General features: G+C 38.6%; 1 protein-coding gene across 1 annotated transcript in view; it reads right to left on the bottom strand.

Moving 5' to 3' along the window:
- Positions 1-1002: 1002 nt before the first annotated feature.
- The window catches only part of GLDN (gliomedin), a 333993-nt gene continuing 310310 nt past the window's right edge, over positions 1003-24685 (bottom strand). Inside the window, exon 10 of the mRNA XM_044077573.1 lies at positions 1003-1619. Coding sequence (XP_043933508.1) covers positions 1154-1619 — 466 coding nt within the window. The 3' untranslated portion in view covers positions 1003-1153. The remainder of the gene's footprint in view (positions 1620-24685) is intronic.

The following is a 24685-nucleotide window of genomic DNA, read 5'->3' as shown; positions in this document are numbered from 1 at the left end:
AACACAGATGGAACGTTATGGTAAGTACATACCTTTTTTTTCTTCTATGAAATGTCAAACTACAAAACCCAAAAGAAGAGACTCCCTGCCAGTCAACACTTATAAATTGTACCAGCAGTGACTTCCTATGAAAACAGTAATTGGCATTGTGTTCCTTGTTGTCTTGTGCTTTGAGCAATTGACACTCAAGGAATTCCACTTTGGTCATTTAAAGATATACCATGAAATGTAAAGTAAATGAACAGACAAAATAAGCAAACAAATAAAGTGAGTGTATAAGGGAAGCAGTCAATAGAAATGAACTGGACAGTGTCTACCTAGCTTAATTTGTGTTTGTGTTTGTAAACGTAGTTTTGGAGCTAGTAATATTAACCAAGTGTATTATTAAAATTTTAGTTTTCATGTATTAGGTTTATTACATATTCAGCCATCATAGTCCTGATGTTTGTTAATTCATTCATTTATTAATTCATTCTCACTTACCTGTTTATTCTATTCAAGGTTTTTAGGGGAGATGAGGTGCTATGCCATCACAGGACAGACACACACACACACACACACCTATAGAAATTTGGAGGCTCACCTACAGTATGGAAATCAGAGCACCCAGCAAAATGGCAAAAACCCATAAAGATACAGGAATGGCATGCAGACACTGCAAAGAGGGCATCTCAGCCTAGAACCAAACTGAAGAACTTAACAATGTAAGGTCAAAATGTTAACTGATGTGCTACTCTGCCTTACTATTCATTAAGTTGTAAGAACTGATTTTTATCTTCTTAAATCTTAATCTTGCTATATCTGCAGAAGTAAAGCTCATTATGAAAAATCTAAAATTGTGTTAATGAAAACTGTAACAAGTATTATTTCATGTGAAATGGTGAATGATAAGTGACAGAAAAAAGTGAACATATAAATATTATATTTAGTGTTACAAATGTTTAAAAAAGTTTGATGTCTGTCATTTAATTTACTTATACGTGCAAATAAATTTAAACCTTATTGAAGGTACCTTTTAAGAACACTTTCATTTAATTACTGGGAAAGCCAGAAGAAGCATTTGAATTTAACAATACAGTCATTTACTAGAAAATGTAGCATTCTATATAGGTTAGTCCAGTGTAGGAATTGTTCATGTTCAATGAATCTGTTGTTATTCGCCTGACATGAAATGTACAGGATACTTCATTATTAAACCATCATCCCACACATAAATGCACTGGCACTGTGGATTGTATGACAACATTGCTAAGACAACATTAGATGGTCTTAGGTCAAAATTGGCATTGATTTGTACCCCATGCAACAAATCATATGCAAATGTTATCCTCATATCTTTTGTATCAGTAACATAAAGCACTCCACATGTAATAAATGCATTGCCAGCCTTAGATTTTGGATATGTGGTATTAACACTGTGAATGACAGAGAAAGCGATTTCATCAAGTTGTGCCACAACTATAGTTTCATCAATATTGGAAGCATAAATAACCCAAAGACCGTTTTCGTCACCAGCAAGCTTAAAATATGATTTGGAGTTACTGAAGAGGTAGTTACGGCCATTATATACTGCATTTTCAATCTTCAGCATCTTGAAGGTTTCTGTCTGAAATTCAAATCTGAAAAACAAATATTCCTTAGAAAGGTAATATTTATATTTTCTATTTTGTAAAAATATATGCATACAAAACTTCATGATAATATAGCAGTCAATACTCAGGAAGGAGTCTCTAAAAGAAGAAGCTTAATAAAAAACATTTTGTTTCTAGAGGGTTAGTTGGCACATTCACAGAATTTAGAAAGAGGCATCAAAACAAATCTACACCAGTGGATGGGGAAGAGAAAATGTACACCAGGTCTGGCACCCATGCCCCTTATGGATAGAAATAGCTTATAATTGCCTAGCCATCAATGTCCTATTTGGATACAGGACATCATTATTTTTCAGGAAAACTTGGCTAGGCTTAGAAAGGACCCCTGGTTGTTAGCCCACTAACAATCTATGAATCTATGAAAAATATAAACAAACCAGTGTGTTTCATGAAACAGTATATCATCCAGCACCAATGGTGAAATCCCAGTGAGAGAGGATAATGTTGCAGTTCTGCAGACTTTACCCTAATACGGGGTGCTTTGACTCCCCAACTCCTTCTTACTTAAATTGACAACTGTATAGGTAACTACACCTATTACAACTTCACAAATCGTGTGCTATACTTCTCTCAGCTTTATAAACAGTTAATGACTAAATAATTGCAAAGTTGCAAATGTCCTTAATTGTAAAAATATTCATTTTCATGACTTGTACAATGGTGTTTTATGGCTTAACAATTAGTCACTGATTTACCAGTTTTTACCAGCTTTCTCCATCCACAAAACTGACAAGTGTTGGGAGTTATTTATTTATTTTTATCATATTTATTTATTTACTTACACTTTGTTGACAAGGTTAATTCCACTACGCAAATGGCTTCTTTTCGAGGGATACCCAGAGTGATATTCAAACTGACTAATGGAAATTTGGTTAGGGTACCAGGAAACATCCACTACTTTTTGTCTGACTGTTTTGCATCATAGCCACTTGGTGGTACTGGAGGGCTGTTGCAAACTTGTGTGAAATACAAGATGGAGGAAGTTACGACACTGAAAGAAAGTTGTATGACAGAAACAGAGAGAAAATTAATCTTTTATTTAGGCAAAAGTTTTTCTTAAAAGGTAAGAAAGAAGAGGTTTCACCTTATTCATGAAAACAATTGAGAATAAAAGAAGAAAGAATGGATGCATTATATGATGGGTGGTGTAAAATATAAACAAAGAGAAATAATGGAAGTAGTGGAAATATTTATAGATTAAATGTATGCAAAGGAAGAAGTTGAGAAACAGGAATGGTATGTTAAAAAAATATCTGAAAGGTGCTAAGGCAGAAAGGGAAAAGAAGATTACTATGACAGAAATGCAGAAAGTAATGAAAGAAGGGAGAAAGGAACCAGCACTACGATTTGAAAGATTAAGTTATAAGTTTTAGAACTAAATGGAAATGGAAGAATTTTTTTTGTAAAGTATTAAATGAAAGGTTAGATACATGGATAGTGCAGGAAGAAATATGTGGTGGAGTGAGAAAATTTATATAGAAAATAATTATTGATTTCAACAACTGGCTGTCTTTTGGGTCTCATTCTAAGGGGATCCCCTACTTGTCACCTTGGGAGGACACGGTAAACAGACCACATTGCTCTGCAAGGATGGTCTGCACCGTACAGCCATAGGTTTTTGAATACTGGCTAAATCTTTGTCCACCACCTACAGTGCCTTTTTTAGCCAATGCCAAATTGACAAAAGTACCAACATAGTCAACTAAAAGGGCTAGTTAGGTCAAGCAAGGCCAACTTTGAGGTTGCGATAGCATCCCGGGTGAAAGATAGCCATTACCCCTTTTGTTTTTCTACTGATATGTCAGAAACCTCAAAGGCAGCACACAATATGCTGAATTTATGGTTAAAGGTGACCATTTATAGAATCTGATGACATAGTGAACCTATTGGTAGACAAATTCAGTTACAACTTTACTTCTCTCTCAGCCCCAATCATTCACCCCAAAAATAAAACATAACCTCAAAAACTATAACTAGGGAGCAGGTACTGGCTAAGACCAAGAACATGTCCTCAATGGGCCCGAATAACATCCCAGGATGTCTTCTGAGCAGTCTAAAATATGATTTATCAAGACCCCTGGAGTCAGTACTTAACTTTAGTCTTAAAAGAGACTTTGTACAGAATGAATGCAAGACTGTGATGGTCATCCCCCTTCATAAGGGAAGACCTTCAACAGATCCTGTAAACTACCGACCCATTAGTCTGACTAGTCTTATTTACAAAGCCATGCAAGGGGTTATCATGAAACTTATCAACAATAGGAAACCTCCAGACATTGGATACATCCATGTTTGGTTTTGTCAAAGGAAAGTCATGCTTACTGAATCTAGTGGACTTCTTTGAAAAGATCAATAAGGCAATGGATTAGGGAAAAATGGTGCATACTGCCTACCTAGATCTGGCTAAAGCATTTGATACAATATCCTACTTGGGCATTGTCAACAAACTTACTTTATTAGATATAAACAGCTTGCAACATAATTAGGACATGTTGGAGATATGCTTCTTGGAAAATTCTCATTCTCTGGAACAGGCTCCTCATCCATGTGAAGCAGATTTCCTCTCTATCCCTGTTTAAGCACATCTTGAACCAATGGATGGGTAGTTAGAAATTCAGCCTTGGTCTGGCACCTATGTCTCTGATGGACAGATGCAGTTAGTAAATCACCCTATATAAATCAGATTTGTGGAGTATATTTGGGTTGCATGGATAGGCTTATAAGGACCCTATTGGTTGTTAGCCTAGTATACATCTATGAATCTATGCATAAAGGAAAGATATAAAAAACTGGAAACCTACAACTTTGGGGAATACTGTTTATAAAATATTTATGTGAATAATGCAATGAGGAAGGGTGGAGGAGAAGATGGTGGGTTAGAGTTGGAGGAGTGCAAGCATGGATTAGAGAGGACATGGTGGAAAATCTGGAGAAAGAATTTGATAGAAGTAATATACTATGATTTGGAAAAAGAAATGTAGATTGAAAATGTTTAGTATGGAAACTGAAAGACTAGATTGCTGGGTGTGACTTTGGGATGACAAGAAAATCAAAAGAGAAACTACACAAAAAGGATGAAATGCTAAGAATGTTTGCTGGCTTCCTCCAGGAACATTTATACACTGTGAGTGGGGGAGTAACACAGAATGGACGGGACAGAGTAAGTAGAAACTCCAGATAAGAGGGGAGTAGGTGGACATATTAAATAAGAAATAAGTGAAGTTGAGATAATTACTGCCATTAAATGCTTATGAAGGGGTATGGCTATGAAACTGTTGGGTGGAAATAGTTAAAGAAAATGTTAAATGGTGGTATGAAAGCAGTCATTTTAATCCCTTCAGTGAAGCAGGTGGTAGTGATAGTATTGTGATGAGGATAACAGGAATCTGAAGATCCTGTATTATAGGCCAGCCTTGCATATCAGTGCTGATGCTAAAATGTTGTTAGACTGCTGGCACTCAAACTTCAGAGAGTACAACAAGAGGATGCAGATGGAACTTGTGTGAAGTTTGTGAAGGGAAAGTTATCATCTTCTCACTGTACTGTTTCACTGAATCATAGTGAGTGTGTGGAAAATGATGAATGTGCAATGCCTGTGACCTGGTTTGATGTCAGCAAAGCATGTGATTCAATGGAACATATTTTTAAGATAATGCAATGTAGGTGTTGATGTTTGAGGAAAAAAACTGAGACAGGGACTGGGGTAACATATGAGACTTGAGTACTACGTGCTGCAGCCAATGGGAGGAAGGGTGGAATCAAGCACAGCTCAGGAGGAGGAGGAGGAGGAAACAAGACTACCCACCAATGGGAGGAAGGGTGGAATCAAGCACAGCTCAGGAGGAGGAGGAAACAAGACTACCTGCCAATGGGAGGAAGGGTGGAATCAAGCACAGCTCAGGAGGAGGAGGTGGAGGAGGAAACAAGACTACCCGCCAATGGGAGGAAGGGTGGAATCAAGCACAGCTCAGGAGGAGGAGGAGGAGGAAACAAGACTACCCGCCAATGGGAGGAAGGGTGGAATCAAGCACAGCTCAGGAGGAGGAGGAAACAAGACTACCCGCCAATGGGAGGAAGGGTGGAATCAAGCACAGCTCAGGAGGAGGAGGAGGAGGAAACAAGACTACCCGCCAATGGGAGGAAGGGTGGAATCAAGCACAGCTCAGGAGGAGGAGGAGGAGGAAACAAGAATACCTGCCAATGGGAGGAAGGGTGGAATCAAGCACAGCTCAGGAGGAGGAGGAGGAGGAAACAAGACTACCCGCTGTTACTGGGGTTATTTTTTATTGATCTATCTGTCTGTCTGTCTGTCTATCTATCTATCTATCTGTCTATCTATCTATCTATCTATCTATCTATCTATCTGTCTGTCTATCTATCTATCTATCTATCTATCTATCTATCTATCTATCTATCTATTTGTCTGTCTGTCTGTCTGTCTGTCTATCTATCTATCTATCTATCTATCTGTCTGTCTGTCTGTCTATCTATCTATCTATCTATCTATCTATCTATCTATCTATCTATCTATCTATCTATCTATCTATCTATCAGTCTGTCTATCTATCTATCTATCTGTCTGTCTGTCTGTCTATCTATCTATCTATCTATCTATCTATCTATCTATCTATCTATCTATCTATCTATCTATCTATCTATTTACTGTATCCCCTGAGGACCTTGCCAGAGAGCCCGATGCCCAAGCAGACCATTCAATTAAGGAATGTGAGCATTCCCAGACTGAGACAGAAACCTATGGCCCATTTTTCCCTCCTAGGAATTCTAATCAGCCCTTCCATTCTCCATTCAGAGTCAGCTAGTAGGGAGCTAGACAGCTTGCTACTCTTTGTGGGTTGCTTACCCTGTCTCATTTGGGAGCACCCACCTCCAAGTTGCTTTTCTGAACTCATTATTGCAGTCTGTTGAAAAGAAGCATGCTTCTGCACACATTGAGTTCTTCTCAGCTTTACTGTAAATCACCATGACAGCATAGACTCAGCTGATTCAAACTCTGTTTGGTAATATCTAGTTGTCCCACTAGCTGTCACCCTTGTAGTGAGCCAAAATTTCCTTCACTCCCCAGTATGGGCGAGCAAGAAACAACCACTAACTGCCCTTCAATCCAGCCCAATTCCACAAGCAGCAGAGCCACTGCCTGAACTCAGGTCAGCTACAGAATAGTCAGGGCTGGTTACTGGCAATAGAGTTTTTGTGAGAAGAGTTAAAGGGACATTGACTATACTGTAGAAAGAAGCTAACAAAAGTAATTTAAACCTCTTTGCTGATTGGTGCTGGAGATGCGGCGGCTTTTTCCAAGGATTCTGGAGGTTTTTTAGATGTTATGTGATACAGATAGAGTGGCATAATATATCCAACTATGTTGATTATTTTATCCTTGGGTGAAGTAGATTGTCCAGCTGGAAACTGCTATAAAGAAGAGAAAGAGAAAAGTGTTTGGGAATAGTCAATCACCAACTAATCATTCCAACCCAACACAGCTTCTGACCTGGCCATAGTACTATCACTGCCCTTCTCTCCTTCTTACACACAATAAATCTTGGCCGTGACTCTGGAAAAATAGTATCAGCAGTTCTACTAGATCTGTCCAAGGCATTCGATGCCATATCCCACGCCCATCTCTAACATTAATCTCTCCCAGAATACCTTATCCTGGTTCTCAAGCTACCTCTCTGACAGGTCTCAAGCCGTAAAATGGGGGAAAGACACCTCAACCTTCCTTCCTACCCCCACTGGGGTACCCAAGGGATCCATACTCGGTCCAATGCTATTCGAATAATGAAATAGCAGAAATAGAACCAGCAAAGGGATAAACGCTCCTGTGCTCAAAACAGTATAAATAAGAAAAATACAACGCCAAAGCATACACAGGAGCGACAATGGCATACAGTTCCACAGTTCCACAAAAAAAGATTTAACTGCCAAATCCACGGATAAAATAAACTCCTCCAAAGATGTTTAAAAAGTTTATTGCATGCACAAGTAAGCACTTTCACCCGCAGGCTTCTTCACACTTTAACACTCCATATAATAATGATAAGTTTAAATAATAGGAGAACACTCCTGATAGGTTCAAAAACCTCACATCAATTCAAATTCAAGTTCCTGTCGCTTTTAAAGCTAAACATGCACAGATGTCATTAAAACATATATATAAGAGTATATGACAATACAAACCAACTCAATATTATGAATGCATATATCTAAACACATCTATACAGATATCAATTAAAAATACACTAAAAATATATATAAAAAAGCATATATATAAAAAACATATATAAATAGTGTATACAATTAATGAAAACCTATTGCAATTTAGATTTAAGCAGTCTCTTCTTACGTAAAATGGGCTGTAGTTGAACTCTGTCATTTAATCCAGGGGACCTATCTGCTCTACAACGAATAATCCATCTCAATTCACACTCCTGTGTAAAGTTGTCAATGTCCCCTCCTCTAATACTAGAAATTATCCTTTGCATGACACAAAACTTGAAAGAATGAGATATTCCCATATGTTTAGAATGTTTAGCTAGGGCATTGTGTTCTGAGCCTAAACGTGTATGATAGACATGTTCTCTAACACGTTCTCTAAGTTGCCTGCTGGTTTTCCCAATGTAGAATGCTGTACAGGAAATGCATCTAGCAAGATAAACAACATGGGTACGCAAACAATTAGTTCCAGTATGAAACAAGAACTTACGTTTAGTGACCGGATGTATAAAGCTCTCATCAGTGTCTATGTATTGACACTGATTGCATTTGTTACAAGGTATAGTATTATACATACAGTCAATAGATCTAACATTACTGGCCACAGGATAGCGGCATAACATACGTTTCAAATTTTGTTTGTTCTTAAAGACAAACTTAGGTCGAGTTCCTACCACATTGCTGACATCCCTGTCAAGTAAAAGGGTATCCCAATGTTTTTCAATAATTTCTCTAACTTGTCCTATATCCTTTGTAAAACACATCGGTATCCTTATTTCACATAATTTTATAATACTATTGATTTGGTCATCATCATTCCACTCAGAAAAATATGGACGTGCCCTTGAATCCCTGAGTCCATTCACTTCAACTACAGTCCTATCAATATCAATTTCACTATAACACCTCTCAGTTAACCTATTCTTAAGCTCAGATAATTCCTGTAGATAGCCTTCATACGTTGGATTAAGTCTTGACGCTCTCATCATCTGACCCTTCACAACATTGTCAAAAACATATTTAGGGTGCATGCTGTGTCTGTGCAACAGCGTATTCTTGCAACAACCTGCTACTAAGTCTGAACTAATATTAGCTGGGAGATGCTACACGTCCATACCTAACTTCTGCTGCACATGTATGTTACCCAGCATTATACATTGTACACAACAGTGCTTACTAAGTGAAAAGGCCTGCTGGTATCACTGGAAGAGATGTGCCTGTGAGAACATATACAAGCTCAGACAAGTCTGTTAGAGTGATAAACTGCTAAAGCAGTCGTCACCAGAGCTTATTGTTGTGTTCTTGCTTAAAACAATAAATGAGGAAGAAGGTAAAATATGGCCACAATATTTAAATCTTTCCTTTTATGTTTGACAAGGCTTCTGGTAAAACAATGAGTCTTTCCATTCTTTGTGTAGTGCATACTCTATTTTAGTTAATTTTAACTTTGTGGGTGTATTTTTCTGGCTTGGATTGCGTTTCCCTAGTTCTCCTGCTACAAAACAATAGTTCTAATAGTCAGAAGCATTTTATTTGCTGTACCAGTGTTTAATGTAAGTCAGGGGTCTGCAACCTTCACTATCAAAATAGCCATTTTTGGCCTCTCTCCCACCAAATAAAATTTGTTGGGAGCCAAAAACCTATCTGACCCATAAAATGAAGATAAAACAGCTTATAAAGATTTATATATAGTTATTATACTAAATATAAAACTAAGTTTATAAGAGCAATATTTAAAATCCGTTCCAATTTTTGTTCCTTTGTTGGGATTGCTCGAACGCTTTCATTGTGTGTGTGTGTGTGTGTGTGTGTGTGTATGATATCTCTCAACCTCTTAGAACAAGAAATCTGGACAAAGACATAAATAATGGGGCTCAAAGGCCCAGAAATAGGGACATTTTTAAATATTGCTCGTACAAACTTAGAAAGTTGATAAAATAACAAACTTTGCATTAGCATGAATTTTCTGAAGGGTATGAAATCTGAAACTCAAATGTCTGCCTATTTTTTTCTGACTTCAGCCCTCAATGATTTGCCAGAAAACCACAATTTTATGAGAAACAGACAAAAATATGAGGCAAAAAAAGGACAGTCTGCGAAAATCTACACTGTGTGCATGTGTGTGTGTGTGTGTGTTTGTGTGTGTGTGTATGTGGAAAATGCATGTTAACAGAAATCATGCTATTCTAGCAAGTTTCTAAGTTTAGAAGAGCAAGTTTTGAGCAATTTTTAAAGTCCATTCCTATTTTTGTTCCTGTGTTCCCCTTTATTTGTGGCTCTGTCCAGATTTCTTGTGGTAAGACTTTGAAAGATATGGAAACCTTTCAGAAGATGCAGCTGCTGCCAAGAGACTGCTCGATCGCTCTCAGTGTGTGTAGAATGCATGGCAACTGAAATCGTGTTATTCTAGCAAATTTCTAAGTTTATAAGACCAATATTTAAAGTCCATTGCTCGATCACTCTTTGTGTGTGTGTGTGTGTGTGTGTGTGTGTGTGTGTGTGTGTGTGTGTGTGTGTGTGTGTGTGTGTGTGTGTGTGTGTGTGTGTTGTGTGGTAGAGTGGCCATTATTTTTCAAAGCTACAGGGAGCTACTGCAGAGGGGTGGAAGAGCCACATGCAGCACCAGAGCCTCAGGTTGCAGACCCCTGGTGTAAGTGTTTAATTAGGCACTTGGGAAAACAGCAAATCTTTAGTTTTGTTTGCACAGTTCAAACTTTGTTTAAATTTATTTTAACATTTTTTCATAAGGGGTGTATTTTTCTGGTTTCAATTATTTTCCTCTAGTTTCCTTGTTGTAAAGTGACAAGTTTTAATAAGTGGTCATCATGACCTACAAACAGTTATGCAAGCTATGAAGTTGCTACAATACATTTGTACCACACACTCATTTGTGTAACCAGCAGGGACAGTGAAAGTAGTCTTGCATCATTTTCTTCAAGCTAGTGTGTCATTCAGTAGTTTTGTTTCTTAATTATTCTTAGGTTTACAAGGATTAGTTTGTACAGTTAGTACAGCTGAATAGTATTAAAAAATGAAATTTGGATTTGTGTGTGTTTTCTTAAGCCCTCTTAGTTTATACCTTGTGCTTTTGAAATTTAGGCTTAAATTAGCATTGGTGTTTTTAGTGGCAACTCCTGGATATGTAACAGAATTGCATCCAATTCAGCTATCTTTTGCTAGGGTCTTTTAGCAGCATAAACTGTTGGTCTGAGTTGTATGACATCATTACTGACAGCCTGGTCTGAGACTATTCCTGCAATACATAATGCGTTACTAACTTTACTCTACTTTTAGGTTCATGGGTTCATAGGTAAGTACTAGGTTATTGGCCCTGGGCCTATATAAGCCTAGCCAAAACAGTTCCCTGGCTTTCACCACCCAAGAAAGTTATTTTCCTGTGCCCCTGTCTAGCAGCACCACAGAAGTGATCCCCGGGGTGAATTTCCTATTTCCCCATCCAATTGTTGAGATTTTTCTTAAAGAGGGCTAATGAGGAGCACTGTTTGACATGAATGGGTAGTCTGTTCCATGGGAAGTCTCTGGGACAGGAATCTATCCCTCCAGCATGCTCTGTTTATTGTGGTGGCAAGGTTTAGGTCCCTGGAGCATGTGGCTTGGAGGGAGTGGGGTTTCTTTAAGTGCAGCATGTCCACCAGATCTGAGTCTGACATGGCTTTGTATGTTAGGCAGTGGTCGCCTCTGAGTAGGCAGTAGGCGACGGAGTTGAGCTCGAGTTTTTTGAGACAGTCTGCATATGGTATCTGTTTGAGCCTGGTAATCCTCTTAGTGAGGTATTTCTAGTGGCCTTTCTAGTTGTTGTAGATGTTTTGCGAGGTACATGCCAAATGGGGCACTGTACTCTATAATGGGTCTGATGAGGGATGAGTAGAGAAGAACGATGACCTCTGTTTTTCTGAAGGAGAACCCCTTTGTGATGAGGTGAGCCACGTAGAAGGATTTCCTGACTACTGTGGTGATGTGATTATCAAAGGAGAGACTAATGCCCACCTGTGTCCCAAGGTCTCTTATCACACTTTCGGTGTTTAGTAGGCTACCGCCTATGTGGTAGTTCATGGGTAAGGTGTTTTTCCAAAATGGGATGACAATGCATTTCTTGGCTTTCTTGGCATTAAGCTTGAGGCCATGACTTTGACACCAAGCATTAGTCTCAGTGAGGCCCCTTTGTAGAATGTCCACATGATTAGGTGATACTATTATGGCACCTAGTTTGCAGTCGTCTGCGAACTTTGTTAGCCAAAGACCTGCTGTATTAGCCTGGACTTCTGAGAAGTAGATGCCAAACAGGAGAGGACCCAGGACTGAGCCCTGTGGTACTCCACTTGTCACTGGTCTGAAGGATTTGGAGTCGGCTACTTTCACTGTGTGGATTCTGTCAGTGAGCCAGTTGGCCACCCACCTTGTGACATAGGGATTTATGCCCAGTCTAGTGAGTTTTTCTATAATTCCAGAGTGGGGGATGGTGTCAAAAACCTTGGCAAGGTCAAGATAGGCTATGTGCACCACCTTACCCTCGTCCATAGCTCTGGTGACTGCTTCAAAGAAGTCGATCAGGTTTAGGAGACATGAACCACTTTTTACAAATCCAAACTGAGTGGGATCCAGAGTTTGGAGGTTACCTATGTCCTTGTTTATAAGCTCCAAGATGATACATTCCATGGCCTTGCAGACCAGGCTTGTCAGATTGATGAGGTGGTAGTTCCCAGGGTCTGTGGTGGTGCCCCCTTTGTGGAGTGGGATAACTGTCGCTGTGCGCTATTCAGTAGGCACAAAACCTGAAGTGAGGCTATGAGTGAACATGATACTTAGGTGGGGTGCCAGTTCGTTCTGTAGTTCATGCAGAATGCAGCCTGGGATGTTGTCAGGTCCCATGGATGCTTTGTTCTTGGCTTTGGAGAGTGCGGTCTTTACTTGTGCAGCCATGATTACAGGGGCTTTGCATTCTTCCAGTATAGTGATGGGCTCTTTGGGGGGTGGGGGGGTGAAGTTTGCACTGAACCTATCTGCCAGGATGTTGGCAATATCAGTTGGTTCTTTATATCTAGTGCCATTGTGCTGTAGCTCATAGCAGATCCGAGTGTCTCCATTAAGATTCTTGATGTAGCTGTAGAATGCTTTTTGGTTGTCTTTAGAATCAGTGGCAATTTTATTTTTGTAACTAGCTTTGGAGGATTTTATGAGGGATCTCAGATTCTTATTGAGGCTGACCAGGGAGTTCCTGCAATCAGTGGATTTTACTCTTTTTTGCTACAGCTTCTTCCTTCTGTTGTAGAGTTTGTTTATGGCAGGGAACCACCAGATTGGCTTCCATTTTTTGGAGGATAGCGTCTTGGTCCTGTTGGGGATGGCACGGTCCATGCACTCGTGTATGTGCTTACACAGTGCATTTGTATAGGATTCAGCAGTCGTAGCTCTATTTTCCATCTATATGGGTGTCGTGAAGCTTACCACTTCCCTCTTAAGAAGCATGAAGTTGGCTTTGGAGAAGATTTTTGCAGTGGTTTCCTTAATGGAGGGGTGGGGCAGGATATTGATGTCTAGGGTGATTAACTTGTGGTAGGATCTGACCAGCGAGGAGTTGACTTCTGGCATGGAACATCAGTTGCCCATATTGGTAATGACCAGATACAGAATATTGCTGCCCCTGGTGGGGGTGTGGACAAGCTTATCCAGGGCATTAGAATTTATGAATTCCAGAAAGCGTTGAGCAAATGAGTTAGTACATGAGTAGTTTTCCCAGTTGATGGTGGGGTAGTTGAAATTGCCCATTATTAGGGTATTGGGCTGTACCTTAATATTACCCAGTATATCAGGAAATGTGGAATGGGCATCCTGGGGCATGGCAGGGGATCTGTAACAAGCTACAACCTGGATTGCAGTCTTGCCCAGTGTTAGTTGCACTTGATCATTTTGGATGCATTATGTTGAGCAACTAGCTTGGAAGTGTGGATATTCTTAATGAATGTGGACATGCCTCCTACATTAGTGTTTCAGTCCAGGTTAGGTGGCCGAAAGGTGTGGTATGAGTTATAGCCTGGTAATGCAGGGGTGCTCTCTGGAGCCTTGAACCTGGTTTCTGTAACTGCACAGATGTCAATGTTCTCCATTTTAAGGAGTGCCTCGAGTGAGTGCATTTTGAGTTTAGACTTCTAGCAGTGGGTAGCGTTACCTTCAGATTTTGCTTGCTTATACCTGCTACGGTGGTGAGTTTGTCATTTGAACCTTGCCTAAAAAAGACACTGTAGGGGTGGCAAGATCTTTAGCCAGTATCCAGAATCTCAGGTGTGACAGGTGAAGGCCATCTCTGGCAAAGCATCATGGTCTGTCGATAATGTTGTCCCAGGCAGACACAAACTGGATCCCCTTAGAATGACACCAGAAGCTTAGCCAATTGTTGAAGTCAATCATTTTGTCCTTGTGTTGTGGTATCATTCTGGGCGATGGCAGGATGCTACTCAGGGCTAGAATTATACCTGCCTGGGCTACATGATCTGAGAGCTCCTCCATTTCTCTTTTCATATAGTCCAGGGAGGTATGTCTCAGGTCACTCACACCAACATGGACAGTGACAGAGTCATATTTGTACTTTTGGAGTGACCTGAGCGATTGCATTATGTGGTGGATCCTGGTATCCAGCAGGCAGCTGACAGTAACTTTCTCCTTCTTTAGCCTGGTGAGTGGGACATTAGTGTGCTTTACTATAGAGTCACCTATGACTAGTGTGTTGGGTACATTGTTTTCCCTTATGGGCTGAGGTTGAGTGGCACACTGATTTTGTGGGCTATGTGTCATTTGGGTAGTACTGGGGGATGGTGGTTGCTTGTGTTTCAGCTTTGGAGGTCTCTGTTGTTTGGGCAGATTTTTATTGAGAGCCTCCGTGAATGTAGGTGTGTGTTTTGTGTTACTATGTGTGGGATTAGGTGATGTAGGTTTTGATGGACTATGTGTTGAGTGTGGTGTGGTGCAGGTGTTTACCTTCTCCTCTTGACTATCTAGTACAGTCTTGGCTGGAGAGTGCTTGGCTTCCAGTTTGGCTATGTAAGTGCATCTCTCACAGGCTGTAGTGTTGGGTGGTAGGAGGAGAGGGTTGTCAGTGTACATGAGGCAATTGCTACATTACCCCAAGATGCCCAGATTCATCAGGTGGACAGGGGAAAATACCGGGAGCTGACCCTTAGACATGCCTGGATAGGTGCTTATTAATTTACGTACTAAAAATCGTTTACCTCCTAACAAGTGAGGAAAGTTGAGTGCTGCAGTAATTTGTAGATTATTTAGTGCTTGCAACGAGTTTTGAACAAGTGCTGAGCACAAGGAAACAGGTTTGAGTGCTAAAACTAGAAAACTGGCTAGTTCTAAGAAAAAAACTTGTCAGGTGAATGTATAGGAGGTCAGTTGTTCTACCTAGATATAGTCACAGACATAAACAGTGTTACACGGGTAGGGGGGGTGCTGTACGATCAATTAGTCCTGTACTAATTTGTACTCATGTAGCACTAGTTTATAGGCTGTGTTGTGTTAACAGCAGCTTAGCTAATCCTTTTGGCACAAGGGCCAGTAGCAAATAAAATGTTTTTTAGCCTTTGTTTACCTATCCTTCCACAACTGTTTTTTTTTTTTTTTTTTTTCTGTAGTGTCTTATCTGTCCAAAGGACCTGTTTACCAATTAATATAACCTGTTTATTTTCAGCCATTCATCAGTATTTAATGTACCTGGGGCCGTGTTTAAAACAAACACTTTTTCAACAGACCTGATAATATCTGAGCATTGTAGTTTGTTTAGGAGGCACTGAGAACAGGACTAATTGATGGTACAGCACCCCCCCCCCCCCCACCTGTGTAATATTGTTTATGTCTGTGACTATATCTAGGTAGAACTATTGACCTCCTATAAAGTCACCTGACAAGTTTGGCACAGAGGATCTGTTAGAAAGGGGTTTCCTCATATAGTGTTCACATTTTCAACTACTTACTTGTGACAATTACATACTTCAGTAATAACACTGCAATAAATGCCTGTATTCATTCAATTTTTTTGAGATAACAAGGATTCAAAGAACTTGTTTAGAGATGTCTGTCCAGGTTGACCTGGACAGTGCTGGTTTAAGACATGACACAAACATGTTCCTTAATGAAGACTCACCTACTGAACACTTGCTAGGTGATTATCTTATACTAGTCCCTGCCACCCCATACACCTTGAATGAATCCCAAGAGTGCAGCAAAGGTAATATTCTGGAGTCCCGTAAAGCTACAGTTACTCAAAAAGACAACCTCAAACCACCAACTGAAAACAATAAAAGGCCTTTAATGTTATTGCCTATTACAGATACATAAATGTTTTAATTTGTGTTTGTAAAGGTGGTAGGCATAATGTTATGAATTTTCAGGTGGATTTAGAACAAAATATTTATGGTGTGAAATTTGATGACATACAGTCTGGTAGCATGGTTCATTTCCTTGACTTAGTTCTAGAGGGTGTTAATGGTGGGGGCATTAAGACATCAGTACATAGGAAATTTGCAGATAATTTCCATTTTTTGCATGGGGCTAGTTTTCATCCCCAACATTTGCTGGAAGCCCTATCCTATGGGGAGTTTCTTCGAATGCACAGAATTTTAGTGATTGGCGGGATTTTGTAAGAGAGAGTGTAGGTACACTTTTTACATGTTTATTAATAGGGGTTATAACTACAATGTAGTTAAGAAGTCTTTACAAAGAGTTGTAGCATTTAGACTGGGGTTAAATCAGTGTCAAAATGTCATGCATGGAGAAAGGAATAATATTGAATCTTGCAAAAATCAGATATATTTTGTTTCAGTGTATAATAGTCTGAGCAGTAGGATTAATAAAATATTATATAGATGTTAGAAATTTTTACTTCAGGACATGGAATTGGAGAGAATAATAACAAATAGTCCTTGTATTTCCTACAAAAAAGGAAAAAGTTTGAAAGATTTTTTTTTTGGTTTATAGCTATTTCTCTATGCCTAATGAGGCACTGCACATAATTTCTTTATGAAAATTGGTGAAATATGTGATATTAAGGACAAACTTATTTGTAAAGAATCTGTTTACATTTTAAAGTTCAATACTATGGTACCTAAATTTAGAGATTAATTGGAAACAATTACTATGTAATTGAATAATTAATTGATGAATGGTGTTATATAAAGTCTGTGTAAAACTGTGTGTTTTGTATTACTCTTGGAAGACTGTAAGCCGAGGTGCTAGAGTTTTGAGCTTTTTATTAAACCTGTGTTTGTGCTTTGGCCAGTTGTGGATTTCTTCTTGCTGCTGTTCTTCAAGTTGTTACATAATAAAAGGTCTTTTGTCTGAGACACTAGAAGTGACACTCTCACAAACTGTAATACAAATGTGCAGAATGGAGTTGTTGGTGAAGGAACTCTGTCATCATTATCACACTTTGAAAGCACAAAAGAAAGTGGGCAGTCGGAGGCGGTGATTGAATTTACTGCCAATCTATTAATCTTGACATTTCGGGTACAGAGAGCAATGAGCCCCAAATGGGAAACAACTGTCAATTAGGGTCTCTCTAAATTTACTTGAAGCAGGCTCACCACTGATTAACCAAGACAGTTTTGAAATAAAATGATCCTTGGACATAGGTAACTCTATATTTAGGTAAGATACCTGATTCTTAGATCTCATTTGGGGCGAACATACAGACTTATCAGATGCAAGTGATTCTGTTTTAGAGTCTTTTCAAAAAGGTTACAGTATAACTTGGTAATCATCTTAAGGATAACAGTGACTTTAGTTTAAAAAAAGAACAGAACAGCAGATGTTGCTAAGGAAATTGAAGATATATTGATACGGAGTAAAGCAAAATTATTTGAAGTGGTTCTGCTGGATAGACTTCCTTCTGCTGTACTCTTGCAATGTAAGAATGCAGCTTATCACTTTGAACTGTAAAACCAGACAATTATTTCTAGCCTATGTAGACCAACATCTTTATTTCTGGGAACAGTTTAACAACAAGGGGAACCATCCAGATAATTTTAATTCATGGCTATTTGGAAATACATTTTTGGTTCTAAGATCAATAAAAAATCTTGACAGTTTTTCTTTTTTTAGGCTTTCCACTAGTTTAGCTGTAAACAACAATGCTGTAGCAAGGTTGTCTGGAGACCTTAGCAATGCCTCCTGTTTTGCCACTTAAGACCAAAGTGTATACATATATATATATATATATATATATATATATATATATATATATATATCCGTGTGTGTCTGTCTGTTATTTATATAAAGGCTACTCATACCTTAACAGAATAAAAACTCAGCAATAAAGAGCAAAAAATGAAGAAGTCAGTTACATAATACGGCCTTTAAATGACATTGTTTCTTATGATGTACCAGGCTGCATCTACATTGGCTGGTGCTTTTCACAACTGAGGACCACAAAACTCATCGCACAAGCTATGTAATGAGTGTACAAAATATGTATAATGTCTATAGGCTGTATCAACAAGTTTACTAAACTATAGCAAGGAGATATAATACCTCCTTGCCACAGTTCACTCCCTCTGGAAGCAAAAGCTTTTCAGGCAAGACAAATAGCCATTCTGTATTTGCATATAGCTCTTTCTTAAACTGTGTCAAACATATTTCATAATCTGTAGCAAAGAACTATGATATCTCTGCTGCAGTTGTAACACAACTGCAACTTAAAAGTTGTAACAGCTTCCGTTCTTGCTTTCGCCTGTTAATGGATCACCAATGTTCTAACCAATAGGAAACAGCAGGTGAAACTGGGGAAATTTACATCTGGCTATTGCACGATCAATACAGGTGCCCCCCAGGGGTGTGTGCTCTCCTCACTGCTACTCTCCCTCTATACTAATGACTGCACTTCTAAGGACCCCTCTGTCAAACTTATTAAATACGCAGATCATACACCTATCATCAGGAATGGTGATGAATCTGCATACAGATGGCAGGTTGAGCAGCTGACCCTTTGGTGTAGTCAAAATAATCTGGAACTGAACACTCTTAAAACTGTGGAGATGACAGTGGACTTTAGGAGTGGTACTACAATATTATCCCCCCACTTTCTATTTAATACTGCTATGTCAGTTGTGAAATCCTTCAAGTTAGTTTTTGGGATCTATAATCTCCCAGGACTTGAATTGGGAGACCAGTGTAGGGTCCATCATAAAAAAGGCACAACAGCGAATGTACTTTCTGTGACAGCTGAAAAAGTTCAGCCTCCCGCAGGAACTGTTGATTCAGTTCTATATAGCAGTCACTGAGTCTGTTCTCAGCTCATCCATAACTGTGTGGTTTGGATCTCTGTCTGATCATGACAAAAATAGGTCACATCGAATAGTCAGGTCTTCCGAAAGTATCATTGGTACTAGTTTGCCCTCCTTACCGGACCTGTACTATTCCGGAGTCATGAAAAGGGCAGGGAAAATCATCACCGACCCTTCACATCCAGGCCATTACCTTTTTAAATAATTACCATTAGCCAGACGTTATAGATTAATACACACCAAAACAAGCACATATAAGAACAGTTTTTTCCACAGGTCATCAGGTTCATAAACAGTCAGCTCAGCTTATTAGAGCAGGTATTCTTTTTCCCAAGCCTTCGAGGATTCTGCAGTATTGTTTACATATTGTTAGTACTTGTTTCTTTCAGAGTTTATTTCAGAATTTCTTGCACTGAGTTGCACTTTGCACCTTGTATGTATATGTATATTTACTTTTTTGTCTTGTTCTTAATTGTTGCATGTACGTTGCTTGTCTTGTTCTTAATAGTTGTATGTATATAGTTTATGTAATTCATACTTGGAGAGTCACTGAAACCAGAGTCATATTCCTTGTATGCATGCATACTTGGCCAATAAATGAGTTCTGATTCTGATAACATACAAACACTGACTGCATGTCATTTATAACAGCCGCAATTCATGATCACAGCTGTTTAAAGGATTACTGATATAGCACTAGCAGGGACTGGTTTAGCACCTCATCTACAGCGAATGTGCCCTTTAACAGCTTACAACTGAGGCAACAACTCCCTTCCTTCAACCTTTACCACAGCAGTGGTTTAGAAAAGCTCCTTGCTGTCATTTTAGAAAGTGAACAGTCTCATCTATTTTCATCTAGACAGGCCAAGGTGATGATAGTTTTGTGCAATATCAGTATAAGTCCTAAGATTAAATATTGTGAAACTTTCTTTATATATTTGTCTGGGTGATATACACACAGATGAAAGGATTTAAAATTTCGCACAAGGTGGATTTTTGCTACATTGTAACCACATAAAAACAAAATAGAACAAATGTAGAACAGCAACAATGCCAGTAAAATCCCAGTTATTTATTCAAATACACAAGAAATGTGCTCTTGCAACTCGGTCAGCTGGCCTTCAAGGAGTCAATCTTCATTCATTAACTACATTTTTAAATAGTCATAACAATTAAAACAATTAAAAAAACAACCAATCCTAGCCAACATTCTATATTAGCAATTTGCAATTACAATCTGCATTTAAGCTAGTAGGGGTCAATGTTCCATACTGCAAAATAAAAACTGCTTCCTTATACAACAATTTACTTTTTAAAACCAAGCAATTTCGAATTTTCACTTTTTCCAAAATAGTTCCCCTTAAACAATTAAAATTACTACCATGATATAAATTAAAATGTACTGCCAATGTACTGATTTTTGCTACATACTAGAAGTATAATGTATATTGGGAATTTCATATTTTTTATTTTGCAGTTTTCACTGGATTATGTTATGGCACTGCTACTGATTTTGTGCATTACTTTGCTGTTTATGCATATTTGACACATTTTTAATGAGTTTTTAAAACAATGTATTTTACTGTTTAATTATTAGACTATTTTTTAAATGGGTTTATACGTTGATCACTTCAGTATGTAAATATTTTAACATTGGTTGGCTGCTATTAATCACTTAGTTATTATGTGGTTTTATTTAAGGGGGGTGGAAAATAAGTTATTTAGTCGGATGAAGTCCCGAAGAGAGGGGATGAAAATGTTTAACGTTTTGATTAATAAATTGGTTTATGCAGCAGTTCAAGTTCTCCAGCTGTTTTTAATGCCAAGACTATTTTGGTTATAAGTTTGTAAGAAAAAAAGTGCCAGAGAAGATAAAGGGTTGCATTACAAATTCACTAATGAAAAGCGTATAGTGGTAATGCAGACAATACTGCTTTATTAACATTTTGTTATTATCATTTTTTTGGCTTATCTTTTTTTTTTTTATTATTTCTGTTATACTTGTACTTGTATCACCATACCTACAGTAGGTCTTTCAGATGTAGAAGGAAACTGCAATGTTCCTCGAAAATGAAAATCCGTGTTTATGCAGAGGATATTTACAGTTAAAGTTCCTTGCATTTGTTATTAATAATAATGGTCTTTTATACAGAAAACAAATAAGTCAGTTTAATTAATATATCAGACAGAGTCTATCAGTGTGTTGTTTATGGTTTTGTTATAATGGCTGTGTTGATGATGGAGTGTGTGTGTATGTGTGTGTGTGTGTGTGTGTGTGTGTGTGTGTGTGTGTGTGTGTGTGTGTGTGTGTGTGTATGTATGTGTGTGTGTGTGTGTGTGTGTGTGTGTGTGTGTGTGTGTCTGTGTTTTGTTGATGAACAATATTAATGCAGTCATCTAACAAGCTATTAACTCTAGTCTGGATTATGATGTAAACTGAGACATGAAAATAACACAGCATTATTTATTGCAAATTTACTCAAAAATAGCGGGTGAATACACAGATGAGCAAATAACGTTTATTTATGGATAAGGGTAAATGAAAGAAACATTTTTCTAACAATTTATGAGGTACAAGTTCTAAGTTGAATAACAACTATATATACTACACTTTTTGTTACTAACATAAAGATTGAATTTACATTTTTAGAAGTAACAGGGCTATTGATGTGCATAACATTCACAAACACAATTCCTAATATGTAATAGCTGGCTAGATACCGGATGAACAGATGTAAACGAGATGTTAAGTAAAAGGAACAGATATTACAAGTATTATACCATACATCGTATGTATAGTCTGTTTAGCATAAAGAAAAATAAGTGGTAGCAGTAGAGGGGCATATAATTAAACATGTAGTTTAACTGATGCGTAGAATACACAAACTAGAACATCAGATTAAATAAAGTGCTCTACAGAACTGTGTGTAGCAAACATAATAAAATGTTATACACAAGAGATACTAGTACAGACTCTAAACAAACAATATAATTCCACACAAATATATATTTACATGAAGAACACTGACCTATTGATTAGTGAACAGGTCGATATTTTATTCAGTTATGAAAGTCACAAATTTGAATTAACTTCTTCCAGTCACTCTAACTAGACATTTATGTTAAGGTAGTGAGTACTGGCATTGGCAGAAGAAAATATGTAATTATGTTGGCAGCCACACTGTTGACTGTGTGACTTTTACATTATTGAAGTAAATCTATGTCTGTCAAAGTGCTTCTTTGTTAAAGCATGGTCTTTGCACCAATACACAGAACTGAACAGTGTCATCTGCAAGCAGCATAGTTTGTTGTTCATAGGTTCATAGGTAGGTACTAGGCTATTGACCCTACGGCCTATACAAACCTAGCCAAAAAGGTACCCTGGCTTTCGCCACCCAAGAAAAGTATTTTCCTGTGCCCCTGTCGAGCAGAGCCACTGTTGTGTTGCAGACTTCCCCATGGAGTTGGTGTATATAGCTAAGGATGCTAGTGGGATACACACATTTTTTTTGTTCTTTTTGGATTTTTTGGAATCAGGTTTTCACATGATGTATGTTTTAGCAGTTTTGCACTATAGTATTATATTCTTAGATTGTGTAATTTTTACACTGGTGGGACATTGATTACTAGGGGTTTTGTTAGACAGGAATGGCTGCTGTGACTTATTCAGGTGAACATCACTGTAGTGATCTGAACCTCGGCAGGACTGTATGTATGTGTCTTAGGCACCTACAGGTTTAATAGAGTGTACAGTGTTGAGATGACCTATAGTATTATATTCTTAGATTGCGTAATTTTTACACTGGTGGGACATTGATTACTAGGGGTTTTGTTAGACAGGAATGGCTGCTGTGACTTATTCAGGTGAACATCACTGTAGTGATCTGAACCTCGGCAGGACTGTATGTATGTGTCTTAGGCACCCACAGGTTTAATAGAGTGTACAGTGTTAAGATGACCTATAATGTCTCTCTCAGATGTCTGTTCTGTTCTCATACCATAGAACAGTGATCCCAAATGTTTTTAACATCCCCAATAGGACCCATCGGAGATATATGGTGACCAGAAGAGTTTGGCATTGATGGGCAGTGTTACATGTGTAAAAAGGAGCAGTTACCAGTGGAAGAGACCTACATCAGAGAGAGTGCAAGACTTAACAGTGAGCTCAGTGTTTTATATATAAGATGGTACTGAAGGAAGATGGCAGCTGTAGTTTTTATACATAAACACTGTCACTACACCAAGTCAGAAATTATACAGATGCCTGAAGGTTGTACAGCAATGTGCCACACAAGACAAATTATAGTACATGAGGGATCGGTTACTGTAATGTGTAGTACAAAAGTACACAGATATTGTTACAGCACCCTGGGAGTGGGAAACAAAAGCAGAAAGAAGAGTACAGTTTGGAATGTTAATGCATTGTATGTTGATGCTATGGCTCTTCCCATGCTTTATGCATGTAGACCAAGGCAAAAGCATGTCCTGTTCCAGCAAACACAAAGAGGATCACACCTGGGAGGTGCTGGAGAATGCACTGCCTGACAGTCTTCACCTAATGTTACACAGCACAGTATATAGGGCTAGGGTGGTCAGATGGTGCTGAGCAGTAAGAAAAAGCATTGGCCAGACAGGGACACAGCTATGCCATGTGGGCACCCATGACAGCAATCGGGAAGCAGGGGACTTGGTACTTGGAAAGGGTTGTCTGGGGTGCATAGCAATTTGTCCTATGCTCCTTGCAAAGGACAGGCACACACACAAGGAACCATTCAATATACTGTTGTGGGATGCAGCATAAGCGTATGCATATTGACCCTTAAGGATGGACACACACACACACACACACACACACACACACACACACACACACACACACACACACACACACACACACACGCGCACACATAGAGATGTGTACATAATTCATGATATCGCATTATGTGTTTGTGTGTGTGTGTGTGCGTGTGTGTGCGTGTGTGTGCGTGTGTGTGCGTGTGTGTGTGTGTGTGTGTGTGTGTGTGTGTGTGTGTGTGTGTGTGTGTGTGTGTGTGTGTGTGTGTGCATGTGGTGGTGAACTTTAGGTGTCTCTTAGGTTATAGATTCTTTATAAGCTTACACCTGAGGAGACCATTGAGAAGCTCACCCAACATTGATGGGAAACTAACAATGTCCCTTATTAAGTAGATTTTCTCCACATATCCCAAGTGAAAATTTGCCATCACCTATCCAGTAAGCAAAACTGGTTTTAAAGGATGCTAGGGAAATACTTGATAGTTAAGGTCAGCCCATTCCAGAAATGGGTGATACATAGGATTAGGTTTCATCATGCCATATTGTTTTGTTGATGTGGTTTTATAGATGGCTGTTTGCTTTATCACTGGTTCTACTTAGGTGAAGGAGATCAAAGTGTGCTGGGTCATTCCTAACATGAAAGGATAAGCAGAGATAACCCCTCAGGAGTTTATGCAACAGTGATTAGAGGGACAGGGCTTTTAGTTAGAG

This window comes from Protopterus annectens, chromosome 7.part0, assembly GCF_019279795.1.
Source record: "Protopterus annectens isolate FY-2018-M chromosome 7.part0, PAN1.0, whole genome shotgun sequence".
In the NCBI taxonomy this organism is placed as follows: domain Eukaryota; kingdom Metazoa; phylum Chordata; order Ceratodontiformes; family Protopteridae; genus Protopterus; species Protopterus annectens.
Note: the sequence above shows the minus strand (reverse complement) of the source record. Positions and strands in the feature narration are given on the sequence as shown.